The sequence below is a fragment of the Centrocercus urophasianus genome, unplaced genomic scaffold (genome assembly GCF_019232065.1).
Source record: "Centrocercus urophasianus isolate 14NV4802_14NV808 unplaced genomic scaffold, USGS_Curo_1.0 seq_13, whole genome shotgun sequence".
NCBI classification, from domain to species: Eukaryota; Metazoa; Chordata; class Aves; order Galliformes; family Phasianidae; genus Centrocercus; species Centrocercus urophasianus.
The window spans coordinates 15,191,470-15,205,672 of NW_024884475.1; the positions used below are offsets into that span (position 1 = coordinate 15,191,470).

General features: G+C 41.7%; 1 protein-coding gene across 3 annotated transcripts in view; it reads left to right on the forward strand.

The window, feature by feature from the left end:
* The first annotated feature begins 4,844 nt into the window (after positions 1–4,844).
* SLIT2 (slit guidance ligand 2) overlaps positions 4,845–14,203 on the forward strand; it is a 243,902-nt gene continuing 234,543 nt past the window's right edge. For all 3 annotated transcript variants that reach the window (XM_042811974.1, XM_042811975.1, XM_042811976.1), the window contains exons 1-3: positions 4,845–5,020; positions 6,562–6,633; positions 7,708–7,779. In XM_042811974.1, the coding sequence (XP_042667908.1) occupies positions 4,845–5,020; positions 6,562–6,633; positions 7,708–7,779 (320 nt within the window). The remainder of the gene's footprint in view (positions 5,021–6,561; positions 6,634–7,707; positions 7,780–14,203) is intronic.

The window sequence follows — 14,203 nt, forward strand, 5'->3', positions numbered from 1 at the left end:
TTCAAAGTTTTTGTTTTCTACTCATAAGAACCAGGAAGATTTTAAAATAATTTTCCAATTATACTTTGTGATAAAACATTTTGAGACGCTCTGTGGCTCCACGAGCACCTACAAATTCTACATGTTTGAAAACTGCAACCTTAAAAATTTGATAGCGTCCCTCTGATATCAGATAAGCCACAGGTCACTCAGCATAAGACTAAGGATAGAATTCTGAAATATTTACTACCAATTGTAATGTTTATTATGGATGTTGTTTCAGCAAAGTCAGGAAGTTTGATCCCTAGCTCCCTTGGAGAAATTGTACAAACACAGGCACGGTCTTGTGCCCCTCCCCCCAGCAAGAGCATGCTATTAAATTAAAAGAGCATGCATTTAATTCGGAAGTATTTCAGATCTGTTTTAAACTTGGCTGGCTAACAATCAGAAAAGATAACTAACAACTAAATAGCACTTTCTCTGAGCAAAACCATCGTGTTGTTGTGCTAATAATTTCTGAGTCCCTCAGTAGGCTACAGTGATTCATATCTTTCTCTTGCCCAGCAAGTTATTTTGCACTTAAGCACTTGAATTTCTTTTCTTGAATGCAATCTTATTATAATTTTTATATTATAATTTTTTTTTTTTTTTGAGTGCTCAATCTTTGTTAAGGATAGCTAAATTCATGAGCTATCTCCAGTTGAACAATTTAGAGCTGTATTTCTGCATGTAAATTCCTCCTTTCCATTCTGGTATCATCTGTTAATGGCTGTACTTAATTTTCAACCATTGATGGAATGGTTCAGTGGCATAGTAGTTTTAACAGCTTTTTAAAGCAGTCTGTATGCTCCCAGACTGACCATCAGCCACACTCTGAATACAGGGCTGTAAGTGTTCACATTCTAGCAATTTTAGATTTTGACTGTATCTAAGCTGTTTGCTCAGAAGAATGTTGACGTACCCAGCAGCAATAACTTGCTAATATCTATCATTCCTCCTACCCTCAAAGTTAGTTAATTTGTCAAAGAAGGAAACTAGATTAATTTATACTGTTTATTCTTGATATGTCTCTGCTGGTTATTCTTCTTTCACCTTACCGACCTCCAATATTTACAAATTCATGTGTTGTGTTTCACTGCCTTTCAGGCATATTGTCCTCATTAAGCTACACTGACGCTCACATAGTTGATGCTCTTCTGTAGAGCTCACTCAGGTTTGTGTGCTCAGCCTTAGCACTACCCACCTCAGCCATGAATAGCAGCTTCTATTTTAATGCTCTGTATTCTTTTTTTTTTTTTTTTTTTTTTTTTTTTTTTTTTTTTTTTTTTTGGGGGGGGGGGGGGGGGTGGTTCTTCCTCCCTTCCTCCCTCTCATATAACAATCCTCCAAAAGGTGGAATGTTGTACAGTAAAGCCTGGAGAACACAAAAGTTGGTTTAGGCTGCTGACTGAGTTTTCTGATATGGCTGCAGCAAAACTTTTGTTCTTCCACTGACGAATGTCTGTAATTGCTTTCCTTCACGTCTTCCTGTTACAACTTTTTCCAAACTTTCACCTGTGTGGGAATATTTTCCTTGTTGGCTTTGAAAGGTCCTTCTGCAGGCAACTGGGGAAGCCACAGGGCTCTTTGTGAAGGCCAGGTTTGTGTTCCAGGAATAATGCTATCTTGGGTCTGATTAGAGGCCTCACCCTCAGACAGAGTAAGGACTGGGGAGCTCTCCCGTTAAAGAATTTGGATTACAAAAGGAGAGTTGTGATGTGCTGGGAGAGGAGTCGTTCAGGAAAATCAATCCAAGTGAATGAAAGGTATGCTTCAAAGGTAGGCATGGTAGAAATCAATGAGCCCCCCAAAGAGGAATAAAAATTGATTTTCTTTGGACTTTAGTATATGCCTGTTTGAAAACAAAGTATATTAAATTAAGACCAGCCTAGATTTTGAATTTGCTATGCACAGAGCAGTTCGGAAACATTTAATACTTTAAACATTGACTCAGGTTTTCAGAAAATCACTGTATAAAAATGGTTTATTATTTCTTCTACTTCTGTCCTCGGCAACACTCGGTATGCTGTTGGTACTTGAAAGAAATAATGAATAGTACTGAATGGCTACATTAGCGTTCTCTGTATTTTCTCTGCCTGGAGTTGTAAGATAAAGGATTTTAGTACAGGCATGAAAGCAGTATTTTAGATTACATTTTTAATTTTTTTTCCTTCCTGTTGCCTGCTAGAAAGTTGCAAAATCCTTCCTAAATCCCTTGTAAAGACCTAAAACAATCAACAGGAAAAAAGAGTAGGAAGCATTCATACACAGAAGCTGACATCTTCCTTTACAGTCACTGAATTCTTTCCACATCAGCTAAACCTAGAGCATCCCTGCATCTCAGTGAGTCCAGCATGTGAAAGCCGCACAACAATCACATTTCATGAACAAATGGATCAAAAAAATAGAGCAGTGTTTTTAGTAGATGCATACATTCTAGACATTTTCATTTTGGCTCACGTTCTACAGCAAGAGAAGTCAGGAATAAGTTTACTGGCTTCCACCTGGGCAGATTAACCTGGATCTAGGAGAGTGTTTCCGAAGAGAGAATTTGTCTTCTTGGTAACCAGGAACGGGAAAGCCTCTTGTGGGGATTGTGCAGCAGAGACCCCAGGAATTAAGAGCCTCAGCTGGACACAGCCATAGGAAAGGAACTAGAGACTCCCTGGAGCATTTACACAACACACCTTGCTAGAGGCTTCATCATCCATCCCTGCTGGGGACTGAAAGATAAAGTACTTTCACCTATTGCTGAGGTCTCAGGACATGTTGTAAATCACATGGAGCTGCATGCACAAGGAAGGAAAATTAAAACCAGTTTAGTTAGAAATCTGATGCACTTACATCTTCCTAGGAATGCTAAAGGTGCAATGACAATAAACAACAGAATTTAACAGGAACATTGTGTTTATTCATAATACAACTTTTTTGGAAGTGGATGGTAAAGAGCAGTGCTCATGCTGCTACTCGACATGTTTTTATGTATGGAATAACACTTGCTCATTTAATTTTCAAAAATAATTAATGGAAGATTCTGGTGTACTTCACATGAAAGCTGTAACTGAAGGAAACACCAAGAAAATCCTCTTCCTCTCTCGGTAGTGGGAGAAACAAAACACAGGATCCTCGTTGAGAAGCCGGAGACGTGTACAAGTACAGCAGGCGACGCTTCAGCCCGCTCGCTCCCTCTTTCTCCAGGCACAACACACGCAGACACCGCGGCGAACTCCAGTCCCGCTCCCTCTCTCCGTTTGACACCCGGAGGCCGCGTGAGAAAGTCCCCGCAGAACTCCTGGTGGGGGAAAGCGCCACGCTCTCACGGGTGCTGCCCCTCCCGGCACCGCCTCCGCGCTCTCCCAACTTTCATTCATTGTTGGCGTAGCCGCCGGCCCCCCCCCCCCCACCCCCAGCTCTCCGGGCCGGGTCGGGCCGGGGCGGGCGGCAGCGCAGCCAGTGAGCGCGGCGCGGGGGGCTGCGGGCGGGGCCGGGGAGGCGCGGCCCCACCGCCCCTATATAGGGCGGCGCGTGGGGCGCTCCCGGCTCCGTGGGAGCGGGGCGAGAGGCGCCGCGCCGGGCGAGGCGGAGCGGAGCGGCGGTTCGGCGCTGACGGCCGCTCCCCGTAGCACTTTCCGCGGGCAGCGGCGGTGGGCACCTTGCTGCTGGGAGGAGAGCCAGCCTGCGGGCGGCGGTGCCATCCTATTGTTCAAGGGGGCGAGTGAAGGAGCCGGCGTGTCGCCTTCCTTCTCCGGCTTCTCTCCGCTGCAGGAGGAGCGCCGCCGCCGGGTTGTTGTTCGGCACCGGCGGCTCAGGTGCGGCGGCGGAGCGGGCGCGGAGCTTTCCTGAGGCGTTGCGCCTCGTCGGGCTCCGAGAGAGAAGGAAAGTTGCTGCCTTTCCTGCGGCGAGCCCGGGAGCTGCCGAACCGGCCTCACCTGGAAGGACTGAGCGGCCGCCACCTCTCCCATCAGGTCCCTCCGCCGCAGCGGCGGTATCCGGGAGACCGCGAGGAGCGGAGCCGGGCGCGCAGCTCACCGCGCTCCGCGATCACGGGAGGATCTATAGCTGTGATCTGTCACCGCAGAGAAGGAGGTGGTGGATGAACTCCCTTCCAGCAGGGCAACGAATCACTTCTCGAGCTGCTTATTATTATCGGCCTCTAGGACCAGCCCTTTCCTGCTAAACTTGGCTTGGGAGCTTCCAGCAGGAGGGGGCGCGGGGGGTTGAAAGCCGAACCCCGAGCCCAACATCATCTCGTGTGTTTGACTTTCTTTTTTCTATTTTCTTTCTTTCTTTTTTTTTTTTTAAATCTCCCCTCCCTCTTCCTTCCGTGAGACAGTTTGATGAATGCCTGCCAGTGGGGGATGATTTGCTGAGCCCCGCGGCAGGGCTGTGTGTGTGCGGTGCAGCCCCACCGCCGCCCCCGGGGGCTGCGAGCGGCCCGCGGCGGGGACACGCGTGGGAGCGGACGCCGCGCCAGGAGGAAGCCGGGGGGGGGGAGTCACGGCCGGGAGAGGAGCACACGAAGGAGCCGGCGCCGCTGAAGCCGAGAGCCGAGTGCCGCTCGTCCCCGCCATCCGACGGGTTACGGAGGGAGGGCCCTGCCTGGCCCCCTCCCCGCCAAGTTGCCTTCAGCCGCGGATCGCTGCCACCCGCCGCACTTTGCCGGGCTTGTTTGCTCGTCTCGGCTCCGGATAGAGAGGACTTCGCTTTCTCCGCACCCTGAAAGTTGCCCGAGCGCTCCCCGCGGCGAGGTGGAGGAGGAGGGCGGTGCGCCCCGCGCCTCCCCGGGCCCGAGGCCGGCGGGCCCCGGCCGGGCGCAGCGGGCGACGATGATGTGCGCCTGGGGGAGGCTCCCCCTGGCCCTGGGGCTGCTGCTGATGCTGTCTGGCGAGGCGGCGCCGCAGCCGTGCCCGGCGCAGTGCTCCTGCTCAGGGAGCACGGTGGACTGTCACGGGCTGGCGCTGCGCGGCGTCCCGAGGAACATCCCCCGCAACACTGAGCGGCTGTAAGTACCCCGAGCCGGCGGGCTTGCGGCGTCCGCGAGACAGAGGTGGCCCCGGGGGTCCCGCCGCCCTCCATGTGTGTGTATATAGCGAGGGGGTGGCGGTTCCGTCCCCTTCCTTTTCTGCCCGTTTCCTCTGTGGTGCTCGGAGTCCCGCGGCAGACGCCCATTAGCGCCCGCCGCCCACCGCGGAACTCCGCGCTGCCGTTCGCTGCCGGCGTTGGTGCTGTAGCCCCTTCCCCAGCAGCACAGAGCGAAGTTGCGCCTGAACTGCGGCCTTCCCCCCTCCACCCCAACCTCTTTTTGAGGGCATTCGAGTGCCCTCCGCTGAGAGTGCTTTCCAGTCGTGGAAGAGCAAGCGTGTGGTCGACCCTCTCCTGTTATTTCGGAGGGGTCTAAGGGAGTGGAAGAGATGAGCACATTATTATTATTATTATTATTATTATTATTAACCTCTAATAACTCATCTAAACGTTGGGCTATGAACACATGTCTCAAGTGATGCATTTCACTCCGAATGTCAGGGACTCTGATTTCTGTTGAGACTTGTGTGGTTTCTTCGCAGTGGTGTTTCGGCCCCATGTGGTACAAACACCAAAAACAGTGACTTCTCTTTCTGAACGCGTTGGGAATGAGCTGTAATTGTCAGTGTAGTTTCCATGTAATACCACTTCCTAATGGCTTACCTCAGGAATTGCAAAGTCTGGTTTTATTTGCAGTGACTGGAATGGAGGGAAGCCTATATCTTGATCTAAAATGTTATTTAAATAAAAAGAGGAAAAAAGGGGACAAACAACTCCAGAAAAGAAAGAAGTGCTGGCATACAAGCAGAGATGTCAGGGCCTTAATCCAGTTTTCCATCGCTTCTGACCATGCGTTGTGTTCTGCAGTCAGTATCGTTTCCTGTGCCACATGTGAAGCGTTCAGTTTTTGTAAAATGCTGTTACCAAGTATTTACTCTACAACTGTACGACTGCTTCAAAAGCTAATGTTTGCTGCAGCAAGTGAAGCTCTCTTCTGCCTATGTAGAAATAGTGTGAAAGCTGGAAGTTGTTTAAAATGTAGAAGATTGTCCTGTTTTCAGTCATTTGTTTGATTTTGTGATTGTCAGCCTATAACCTTAACAGATATTGTCATGTCCATAAAGGAGCTTTACTGGTTTTCTAGCTGCAATTCTAACAGAGCAGATCTGACCTGCTCAGACAGGCTTAGGCTGTTCATTATTGCTAAAGATAAATGTGAGCAGTATAACGGTAGGAAGAACTCACTTTGTGAGGGTCTCTGATTACAAAGTTTGAAACTACCACTGTGCAGATAAACTCTCTTTCGGTCACTTGAAGTCTGGAGCTCACACAGTGTTGCAGGAATGGCTCATTAGTATTGCTCACAATTACTAATTTAAAAAACAAAACAAACAAACAAACAAAAAAAAAACCAAAAAAAAAAAAAAACTTGCCCATAAAAACAAAGTAATTTAAAGAGGGGAAAAAAAATCAGAACTTCTGAATGTTTTAATTTTGCTGCTTATGAATTATTCTTCTCAGGGACCTTAATGGAAATAACATCACCAGAATCACCAAGACTGACTTTGCTGGTCTAAGGCACCTTCGAGTTCTGTAAGTTCTCTCTTTCTATAGCTGATACTTCTTGGACTGATGCTACGTACATCTCATGTTTTAAAAACTGTTAAGCTAGTTGTCCTCTGGTTTATCCATCACTTTGCAACTATTGTGCTACTGCTTCTGAATTTACAGCCCCTCCCCCATGTCATAAACTGGTAGAAATAAGTTAGCAAATGCCTTAAATGTCATCTTGGTTATCATTCTTTAAATTTCTTCTTAAGGATGTAACGTGAATGAAGTTTTAATTTTTCTTGTAACTTGAAAGAGAGAGCTTAAATTTAGCAAATTTATAGTTCATGTTGAAAATGGATACGCTGAAGTATAGGCAATTAATTAAAGAGGAAAAAGTTATTCCTCCACTCAGTATAAAAGCAAGTCTCAGGCAATGATTATTGCTTTTCTGAAGTTTCTGGGTAAAAAGAATAAATTTTAACAGTGAATTTGACCAGGGAATATTTGGAATTGGTTCTGTAAATCCTCCTGCAAGCATTATGAAGCTTTTCCAGGACTGGGTTTGGGGGAAGGTAGGGTAACTGAGAGCAAGTTTAAAATACTGTACGATTAGCTTATTTGTTAAGGCTGTTTTATTTGAGCAAGTAGTCAAAGCCTTTTTTTTCTTCTTAAACACTGCAGTAATTCTTCATTTTTGTTAAATTACTATTATGGTGACAATTCACTGATTTTTTTTTTTTTTTTTTTTTAATTTTTTTTCTGCATGCCACAGTTTGTATTTTTGTGGTGTTCTTGTATGAGACTCATTTTACTTTTATACTGTTCAACTGGGGTCTTAAAGTTTACTGGAGAGGATTGATATACATGCACAGCATGTATGTTTCAACATCATTTTAATGAGGGTTATTTTTTTTTTTTATTTATTTTATTTTTTTCCTTTATGAGCCCATGCGAAGTGTGGGGTGATAACAGTCAAAAATGTTGTGTTGGTTGTCACTCTAGAATAACTGTAACAGCATTTTAATGAAGATAGGGCTGTCTGTAAATGACTGCTGTTAATGCAACAAGTGGTCTTGGAGCTGTTAAAACTTATGTACAAAAATTTCTCCATTTCAGTCAGCTCATGGAGAACAAGATTAGCACTATTGAGAGAGGAGCATTCCAGGATTTAAAAGAACTGGAGAGGCTGTAAGTATTTCTAATCCTAAATGTATCAGAAAATAATTTCTTGCCAAATTCTCTTGTTAAAGCAACATGTTTAAACTTGGGATATCCTTATTGAGACACAGAAGGAGTAAGAAATTCTCAATTTGTATGGATGTTGAGGGGAGAGCTTGATAGAGCAGTCCAGATTTGAGGTGTAAACTTCAATATCTTACTGAAAATATCTTGAATGTTGTTAATGTATTTGCGTTCTAAAGAGTGTCCATGGGTACGCAGCTCCAACAGGCTATTTTTTGGGTATTGGGTGTTTTATATGATGTCTTGTTGGAAATTACTGCTTGTTGTGAAGAGTCATCTTGATAACGCAGCAATAGCTGAATTTAATGCCAGTTCTTGCATAAAGCTTTTATGAAGACTTAAGAAAAAATATGAGCTAACTTTCTGAAATTCTGAATTGATCTTGACTTTTAAAGGTAAATAAATAAAAATGCATGCTGCAGGGTAGAGAAAATTTTGTCCAGTAAAGCTGAAATGTGGACATTGGCTCTTTTCTTTTTTTTTTTCTTTTCTTTCTTTCTTTTTTTTTTTTTTTTTGTGGCAGGATGTAAATAGAATATGAGTAAGAGGGTAGAAGAGAAGCTGGACAGGTTTGGGAATTAATTTTCTGTGTATACTTGCTGTATTTTCTCAAATGAAAACATTGTTTAAAATGCATTGTACAACTTCTCGTACAAAATGGATCTCATTAAAGTCCAGATGCTGACAGTTGAGTATAGTTTGAGCTTGGAGCTAGGAAACCCTGAGAAAGCAACTTTATTAATGTATGTTCGTGTAGAACTATAGGGCTTTCATTATCAGGCATCTTAGTTGTGCTGCATTTTCATTATATCGTGCTTTTTATGCATGCCTCTGGGATCTTGTTTTCACTTGCATTCACTGGTGCCTTAACTTCAGAGCAATATCTCTCCTGCACTGCAAAGCAGCACTGGCTTAAACATTTTCTTACAACATCTATGCTCTGGATCTGTGCTTAAGACAAAAACACCCAGCCATTATTTCTTGTAAATATAGACAAAGCTTTTCAAGAAACTTAATAATGGCTAATTTATAATTCTTTTATCTGAAATATCATGGACTTGAAATAATTGTCTTTTTTTGTTTTTTTTTTTCTTCAAATAAAATAACCTTTTGACCTCAAAATTGGAAGTGTCACTGTGTATTATAGCATTTTTTGAATAATTTTAACTTGGATTGCTCTGAGAATTGTGTAGTCAGATTACTCGAAGTCATATTAAAAGACTTGATGCAACATTTTTTACAATGTGTTTTAAACTTTATACTAAAGTTTACGGACTCAGTGTAGCTTTTCCTGTTGAGGAATATATTGGAATAATATGTACACATTCCTAAATTTGGTTTATGGGATGTAACAAGAAATTAAACAGTACTGTAGTTTGTATTCCAAGAGTAAGAACATGTAGATGAAACATCAATAAACGTTAAAGAAAGTGCACTCTAGCTGTGTGTGACTTGGGATACAAAGTAGTTGTGAAGTTTTAAAACAGTATGTAGCCAACTTCACTTCTTGATTATCTTGAAAGTTCCTGTTACATAATGGCGAATACTTCAATAATAATAAATCTTGAGATTAGCATGTAGGTTAAAATACATTTAGTCGTAAGAATTCTCGTTGAATATGAGGTTGTGATACTAAAAATGGCAAATTGGACTTTAATAGTTCAATAGTTAATACTTGTAAGAAGTGTTCACTTTTACTATTACATCTTTGCTTTTTTCTTCCTGATAAATCAGTATCCAAAGAAATACTTTGGAAGAAATAGTATCACACATCACTGGAACATTTCTAGTTCGGAAGAAACATTCTGATAACTGTAGCTGCTGTTGTAGGTTATTTTATTTACTCTTTAGCAGGAAAACTGACTTAAGGAAGTTCAGTCTATTTTACACCCACGAAGTTAGATTCTGCTTTGTCTTCAGCATTATTTTCTGTCTGCTTCCGTAATTGTCAGAGTATTTTTAAATTTGCTGAAATTCAGTCAGTGTTAGGTGGGTGGGTGACTTGTAATTTGAATAAATACGCAGGATATCTTTAAACTGCCACAGCTGTTGGCTAAGAGCAAATATTTCATATTTGTGAGGAAAAGCTGAGAAATTTCTTCTTGTTTACAACTGCCAAGCCCATCTGACGAAGGACTATTGTTATCTGACAGCCAATTCATCTCCTTGGGATTCTGAAATTCAGGACTATTTCTCAGGGAACTTGTGGGTACTTCAGGTGTTTTCTTTTATACAATAAATAGCAAGTGCTTTAAACTGTGGTGTTTTTTTTTTTTTTTTTAAGATGTAAATGCAGTGTGCTAGGCTTCTGCAAAATAATATTTAATGTAGTTCCTTCAGTGTTGTAATGGAAACATGTAAGAGTTTCAGTGGATCCTAATTATCTTATTCTGGAATATACGGGCTGAATTTGAAAATGTTGTCTGTAGTTCAATACTCTTTAATATGACAAGTAAACCTTTACAGTATTTTCTCTTTGTAGAAAAAAATAAATCTTTACATGAAGTGGTGGTGCTTGCATGTTTCTTAAACTGGAATTTGAGTAACAAAATCACTTCAGTTACTCTGATTTTCAAGGAGATGCTTGGTTGATCAGTAATTTACTCATTGTAAATACCCATTTGAAGATGGCAAATTCAGGACTATTTCAGCAAAATGCTGAATAACTTCAATTCTTAAGTGCTATGGGTCATCCAGTCCTGCTTCATTTTACAAAATTAACTCTCTTTGTGAAGAAACTCAGTTTTCTTTTCAGAAGAAAACTGATTAAAACTACATATACGTCCCTTAGGTAGTTGGAAATGCTTTTCCTGTAGTTTTGTTCAGCTACAAGAGGTCTGTAGCATGCTAGATATAAAACTGTGTATGCGTCACACCAGTGTGATTGCAGAGCTGTAATGGAAACCACAACCACAATAAACACTACTGTAACAGGTGATTGTTACGGCAACAGCACTGCTGTTATTTTCTGTTAGCAATAAATGGTCCTGTAGTAGTGCCTGCTATGTAAAGACTGGGAGAGCGTTCCAGGGGGAAAATCAGCAGCTTAATCTAGGTTTTAGATGTGTGTGGAAAACTGAGTTGCTGGGGAGACCCTAGTGGAGATGAATATGGTTTTACTGTAAGTCTTTTAGTTGGATACCTCTCTGAAAAGTTTTCAGATGTGTGTATGTTGCAGTGTTCCTTTAGGTATAATCCCTGGCAGCATTTTCTGAAGGCTCAGCTCTGAAGGGGTACCAGATTTGGCCCAAACCAACTTGGTGTAATAATGCTTGAGTTCTGAGTTATTAACTGTGCTCTGAACGTAGATGTCTTTACAGCCTGTATCTTGAGTGTTTGAATCGTGTCATCTGTGTTTGGTAGAACAGTCCCCTTTGAACTTGAGTATGTGTAGCTCTGATTTCAATGAATGGGACAGCTTGTACCTCCACTTTCTGAAAACTAACACCTTCATTGGTCGCGGCTTTAAAAATTATTTTTAAAGTTGTTAGCCCCAAGGCCTACACCTTCTGAGGTGTTGTAGCTACTGTCAAAGTATTCCAGTGTTTATACAAGCTATCCTCATCTGGAGTGAAGTATTTGGTTGAGGACAGCTGCTTTAGACTATGAACCAGTTCTGTTATGAGCTGCATGTCTAAAATTTCTTAGTTCTTTGTACTCCAGAATTATAGTTGTCAGTGGTTTAAGGGCTGGTTTGGCCCTGTTCTGTGACAGTGGGGCAGAGAGATTTTGCAAAATCCATGCCTCTGGAAAGGGGAAATGGGAGACCCCAAAATAATTAAAAACAGCAACAGTGATCTGAGGAGAAACAAACTAGTTTACTAAATATACAGAATGCAAGATAACACACTATAATGCAATATAATTAGAATTGATGTTAATAAATCAAATGTAATGAGAGAAAGTGTCCAAAAGTGGATAGGCCTCACCATAACGCTGAGGTGAGATGCAGGAGTCTGACTCTGCAGACGTTGACAATGTGAATAATGTTGTTTGCAAGAGTAGTCCCATTGGTAATTCCCATGTGAGATGTTACCTGTGTGACCTAAAAAGTTTCTAGGCCAAGTCCTTGTACTTTGATTAGAATTTATTTCACAAATGCCCATTTATCATCTTAGCAGTTCTAAAGAGTCACAGTGCCAATATAACACACATGTACAAAAAAAACAACACAAAACAACAGCAAAACTCACCTGCTTCTGCAGAAAACTAGTGTAGAGGTAACATGTTATTCTAAGGTTCTTGAACAACTGCAGTCTCAAGGCTGAGCTCGTGCCCCCTATAAGAAAACCAGCCCCTCTGAGTTTCACGGTGTGAGTCAGCTGAAATCCTGAGTTGTAGAAAAGAATGCTGTAAGGGTTGAACTTCAAGTTGATACTTGAAATAGCTTTTAAACTGAAAGCCATCTATGATGTACATTTTCATGCTTCTTACAATGCATCACTGATGGAGAAAGACTTATTTCATAAATTAAGTACTTTGTTATAGTTCATGAATTTTTTTTTTTTTTTTTAAAAAACCTTGCAATGCAATTTTAAAATAACAGAACTGAGGAATTGCCTGTACTTGTTATTTATTGAGGGCCCCATCTTGACAAAAGCCTTAAAATATGTTATTAAAAGTTAATGTGAAGTGAGCATTAGCTGAGAAGTGTATGCAGGAATATTTAAAAACTATTGAAATTCTCTTCATGATATGAATGATTTGAAACTATATCTTGTCACCAGTAATGATGAGATTGAGGAAACTGTCACCTTCAGCCTTGTGTTGGTTTGATATGTCCTGACAAACTTGCATATGATATTCTTTCTGTTCCTGTGTGGGATCCACTTGGAATAAGCTTAATCATATTCCAATGTTGCCTCCATCATTTCCACTGAAGCTAAGATTCAGCTCTGTAAACAGTTCCCTTGTTATGATCCACTGATTCACATGGCTGAGCTGACTGTGGCACTTTTTGTTTCATGATGTCAGTGCCATGCAAGGCTGTACAGAACAGTGTTTGTCTTTCATGTCAATGTTACCACTGGTGGAACATGCCACAGTGCCCACATCCACTTTTTGGTTTCCATAAAGGTTCAGCAAGCATCAGTGAGTGTCAGTGGGTGCCATTTTTTCTGCATATAGGAATTCAGTGACATGCCTTCACTTCATACGCCTTTTTGTTTGACTACCCCTCTGCTGCTGTTATATGGCAACAAACCATAATGGAGTACCAGTGGGAAGGTTCAGCTTCTACTGCTCTGCTGTATCACCAACATCCATCTCTGATGTCGTGAGCCAACATAATAAAATAGGAGGCATTTGGAGCAACTCTTGCAATATAGTGCATGATGGGAACCTAACCATTGTGACCTTTTGTAGCAGTGTTGATGTTCCTTAAACATATGGTCGATTTTAACGGGATAAAACCTGTTCTCTAGAGCTTAAAATAAATCTGCATTCTAACCGTATATTATGTATTAGCATGGCATTAGATTGTGTTCTTATTCCATGTTTTTGACTAGCTGTATCCATAAAACCTGAGTTCTAAGTAGAAAAACTATTAACTTTTGAAAGAGGAATTTTTAAGTTTTCTTACCACAAGAATAAAGTCAATAAGTAACTCTGAGGTCATTCACTTTTGTTTTGAACTTTTGAGTATTTCATAAAATACAGCCCTTTTAGTTGCAAGAGAGATTATTATTTTTTTTAAACAATTCTTCTCCCACCCAAAAAAAATTCCACCCCAGAGCCACACTTCCCTTCTGCGTGGCTATATGCTCAGAGCTGAAATGACTGAAATGACTGGAAAAAATGCCAAATGTTGCAGAACAGCATCATGAAGATAATTCTTATTTGTGAAGGAGAATCTTATTAGTTCTTTTAATTTACTGAAGTTCTTTCAGGTGTGAAAGGGCTTATGTGAAATTTTGGATATGTGGTGAAAAATGTTTTGTTAGTATTTGAGTCACTGTTCCTCTTTGTGACTAACATTGGTAAAAAAAAAATAGTCAATTAATGAATTATTACATCTTTTGGTATGTGGTTGTATGCATACTCTCAAGAAAAGCAGATTTTTGGCAGTAAAGCCTTGTATTGTATAAGCAGCAGAGCTGCCTTCTGAATGGAAGTGTCACTGATCTCTTAGAATGTGTTCTTAGCTCATAAGCTAGGAAGTTATCTCCAGTGCTTCTCAGAGCCCTGTTCTTCATTTTGCTAGCAAGTTTATTTCTGAAGCTTTTTTTCAGTTGGGTTGTGTTCTGAACACACACTGACTTCCTCAGCCAGGAAGATGTGCTGGATTGGCTCAAACCTGGGGTGTTTACATATGTTCTGCTTTTTTTTAAGCATGTTTATTGTTTAGATTTTTCTTCTCTTTAAAGCATTG